General features: G+C 35.4%; 1 protein-coding gene across 1 annotated transcript; it reads left to right on the top strand.

Annotated features, from left to right (window-relative positions):
• The first annotated feature begins 314 nt into the window (after window positions 1-314).
• On the top strand, window positions 315-815 carry LOC137620939 (uncharacterized). The gene has a single exon (XM_068351382.1). It carries the CDS (start codon window positions 315-317, stop codon window positions 813-815), a length of 501 nt encoding a protein of 166 aa, XP_068207483.1.
• Window positions 816-4,521: the final 3,706 nt, after the last annotated feature.

Genomic DNA, 4,521 nt, shown 5'->3' with positions numbered 1-4,521 from the left:
TGTTACTTTATCTTTTCAAAACCATCCATACTGACCTCCCTTTAGTTGAAGTGGCTATCCTAGAGAATATTTAGCCTTGCATAGTGTATCGGCTACTCCATGTACTTTTTCAAGTATGTCGAATCTTTTTATTGCCATTAATTCATACCCTGTTAGGAGATATTGAGCAAAATCCGGGACCAATACTTCTTAGACTTCATCACTGTCGTCTACTGTATTGCGATATTTGTGGTCTGTATGCAAATATTCAAGACCTTACAGTTGTATCCAGACAGTATAATATTCTTTTGTGCTCAGAAACGTTGGTTTTTAAAATGAGGCATTCCTATGAGCTCCTTATAACTGGTTTTGACGAGCCAATAAGATATGAAAAAAAGCTATCTTCACCAATAGATATAAAAACCTGGCTGAAGCAGGGATGTATATTGTCACCCATGTTGTTCAATATCATGATGGAAAAAGTAGCAAGAACGATCACAGGCAGACCAGAGGGAATAATGTATAAGAAAGCGACCGTTAACAGCCTAGGGTATGCAGATGATATAGATACAGTGATGAAAGATCTGAGGGATACAGAAAGAATATGGCTAGAAACAAATCAAGAAAAAACCAAAGTCATGGAAATAGCTAGAAGACAAGAGATGAATGGAAACATCAACATCGATGGAATGGAAATTGAAGTGGTAGAAGGCTTTAAATATTTGGGGATGAAAATAGTTGGAGATGGAAATATGAAAGTGGAAATAAATGAAAATATTGGATCTGCAAACAGGTGTTTCTCAGTTTTGTCTTTTCTGATATTGACCTTCTTTTGAGAAGTGATAACAAACTATAGAGCGTATAAGACAATAATAAGGCCCATTCTGGTGTATGGATGTGAAGCATGGGCATTGACAAAAGAGCAAGAAAAAAAACTGGAAGTTTTTGAGAAATAAAGTATTAAGAACCATAGTGGGACCAGTATACGGCCAAGAAAGATAAGAATGGAGGAGGAGACATAATTGGGAATTGAGAGAGCGGACAAAACAACCACATATAAGTAGATTCGTTAAGGGAAAAAGAATACAATGGGCAGGGCACGTTACAAGAATGGAGGAGTAAAGAATGCCAAGAAGGGTCTTCTTGGCATATGTAGATGAACGTAGACCTCCTGGATGACCAAGAAAAGATTGGAGGAGGTATTTAGAGGAGCATTTACAGCAGGAGGGTTTGATCCCTAGAGATTGGATAACTGTGGCACAGGACAGAAGAGCTTGAAATAATCTATCAAGAGCGGTCATTGGTCAACAAGTGACCCCAAGACCAGTGGAGTAAGTAAGGAGTAAGTAAGATGCCATTCCTAGGGCCAGGGAAATGGCGGAGTATATTAGGAGTGAGTAACCAGAGATATCATGAGATTCAGGTAATGAAAGTTTGTAGCAGGCACAACTTCTATTTGTGTTCAATCTACTGGAATCCAGACATGGATCATTCAATCTTAGGTTGTCTTCTTACCATTATGGCTAAGATACAAGCAGATGATAGAAATGGTTCCTTTGTTTTTGTTGGTGATTTCAATGTTCGGTATAGGGAGTGGTTAAATTTTGTTTCTCCTACTGCTCGTCATGGCATAAGAGTAACCAGAGATATCATGAGATTCAGGTAATGAAAGTTTGTAGCAGGCAAAACTTCTATTTGTGTTCAATCTACTGGAATCCAGACATGGATCATTCAATCTTAGATTGTCTTCTTACCATTATGGCTAAGATACAAGAAGATGATAGAAATGGTTCCTTTGTTTTTGTTGGTGATTTCAATGTTCAGTATAGGGAGTGGTTAAATTTTGTTTCTCCTACTGCTCGTCATGGCATAAGAGCTTTGGACTTTGCCTCTGAATCAGGTAGTAGGACAATTGCCTGAAATACAATTAGTTGACAGACAATTGACAGATAGGACAATTCATTAATTGAAAGGTAATCTGCATAAAATAGTTATACTTAATTACACATTTCAAAAATTGGTATATTTAATTACTTATTTCTAAAATTGTTATACCAAACTATATATTGTTAGGGTCATTTTAATAAGCTACTTATGCTATTTGTGATGAAATTAAAGTCGAAAATCTCAAACTGTCTTTTTTCTTATTCAATGCCATTCAGTATCTATCAAGGAGTTTGTGAAACCAGAGAGATGAGGCAAAAAGTTCCTGTTATATGCCTATATTATTGACAAAGCCAGGGAATCAAAGACTTACTGGAGATGCGCAAATCATAAAGTCTGCAATGCACAAATGACAACGATCAATCACATAATTACCAGACCGTCTTTAGAACACAGTTATACAAATATGGTACGGCAACCAAGAATATGCTTTCATTAAAAAACAGATGCAAGCAATAGGTTTCGTACCACCTGATGATGTTGCTGTTTTGTTAGAACTTTTTCTTGATTCTTTAGAAGCATAAACAAATGAAATTTGGAGCAGTTCCTGTCTTATTTCGAGTGTACATGGATAGTAATCATCCAATGCAGTAGACATCAACGCCCAATATTTCCCATTTCTTTATGCTGTCGCTTGAGAGTTCTTGGTTATCTCGCAAAACCTACAACTCACTAGAGGGGTGGTACCACGCCTTCTGTAGAAGAATCAATGTCCATAACCCTAATTTATCCTAATTAATTCAGAAGCTTAGGATTGAACAGTCAAGCACTGAAATTATAATAGAACTAGTATTATCAGGGGATGATGTGGGAAGGGCAAACAAAATATGTTGGTGTGATACTGTTATTAACACACATTCGGGTTCCCATCAAATGTCATCTTCAATGTGTTGTATATTAGACTTGGTATGTTACATCTTCAAGTAAGTCTAGGTAAGTTAACTTTAAAATAGTTTATTCCTTTAAAAACAGTTATTAACATCTCCATCACAGGAGTATAGATGGTTTGGTCGGATGACCATTCCGTATGACAACTTAATAAGAACTGGCTAAAATATCAATATCACAGATATCGTATAGTCAGTTATCTCAGCATTTAAACACATAATGTAAACTAAACATTAATAGAGGAAGACACCTGCATCCGGTGCGACACAACTCTTTCTCACGGTTCGTATTTGTGTTTATTCTTCATAAAAATGTTACATTGCTGAGGTTTGGCATTAGCATCCTGGTTATGACATGACTATGGCATTTCTCACACTCGCTCCTACTTCCATATTGACTTCTTAGGTCATGTATTTAAACATGTAATTTTACATATATTACATTAGCTTGGTCAGCTAGAATAGAAAAAGATGGAAACGGCTCATCCGCAACGGCGACCCCATATAAAAATGGGAACAAGCTGGGAAGAAGAAGAAGACATTACCTTGGTCAGCTACCTTCAATTTATTGAATATTTAACAATACGTTGAAAATATGTTTACTAGGAGTGTGACTGGATATATATATATATATATATATATATATATATATATATAATTTTTTTTTTTTTTAACTTTAGCCATAAGCAAATGATTAAGGATGAATGTTCAAATAGGCACATAAAAAAAAATGCATACTTAACAGACATTGTCAAAACAAAGAAAAAAATTCATGATAAATACAGATCAAATATATGGTACATTGCTAGCAAACGATTATATGGTACCAACAAAAAAAAATACTGATATACATATGATTCGGTAACTTGTTAAAGAATAGTTGTTACCTTTGTCAAAAATATAGATTATTATAATACGGTAACTAATAAAAAATATTTGTTACCTTGGTAAAGATATAATTTTAGTGCACAAACACGAATTCCTGGTACGTACACGTACCACGGTTTCGTACACACACACACACACATATATATATATATATATATATATATATATATATATATATATATATATATATATATATATATATATATATATATATGGCTTATATATTTTATTAGATGCCCATAGATTCTTTATTTTTTAAATGTTTTTTAGAATGTTCTTAAAATGCAAATGTTCTATAGTCTCTTCAACTACATATTACTAGCGTACTAACTGCTTTTCGTGCACAACACTTTTCCAAGACAATTTTTACTCCTTTGAGCGAATGAAGGGGCCAGTTTCAAACGGCTTTAAATTGAATTAAATAAGGAGTTTTGTCTGGACATGACAAAACGTTCTGTTTGAGCTCCATCTTATTTTTCCTTAACCTACGCCAAACAAAGACGTTAACGGCGATAAATATCACCGTAACGCTGATTGCTGCTAGTAACACGTAGAAATGAAGGTCTGCATAAGTCGGTGTCGGGTGGTCCATCTCGGTTAATTTCATCAACCGCTTAGCCACACGTGCATTGTATGGGAGAGGTAAAGATGGAATTGTAGTCGACCACGTGAAGTTCACGAAGTAGGCTCGTTCTCTGATGATAGTCTTGATTCCATGGACCATGTAATTCGGGGACGTACCGATACAACCATCTGCTGCAACAAAGATTTGGGAATAGGACGTGGATCCGTCCGGGCATGATACATTGAAGCCGGCCTTGTC

Source organism: Palaemon carinicauda, chromosome 27, assembly GCF_036898095.1.
Source record: "Palaemon carinicauda isolate YSFRI2023 chromosome 27, ASM3689809v2, whole genome shotgun sequence".
Taxonomy (NCBI): Eukaryota; Metazoa; Arthropoda; class Malacostraca; order Decapoda; family Palaemonidae; genus Palaemon; species Palaemon carinicauda.
Note: the sequence above shows the minus strand (reverse complement) of the source record. Positions and strands in the feature narration are given on the sequence as shown.

Bases quoted from the DNA above. Each gene is read 5' to 3' on its own strand.
- LOC137620939 (XM_068351382.1), top strand. From the start codon at position 315: ATGAGGCATTCCTATGAGCTCCTTATAACTGGTTTTGACGAGCCAATA.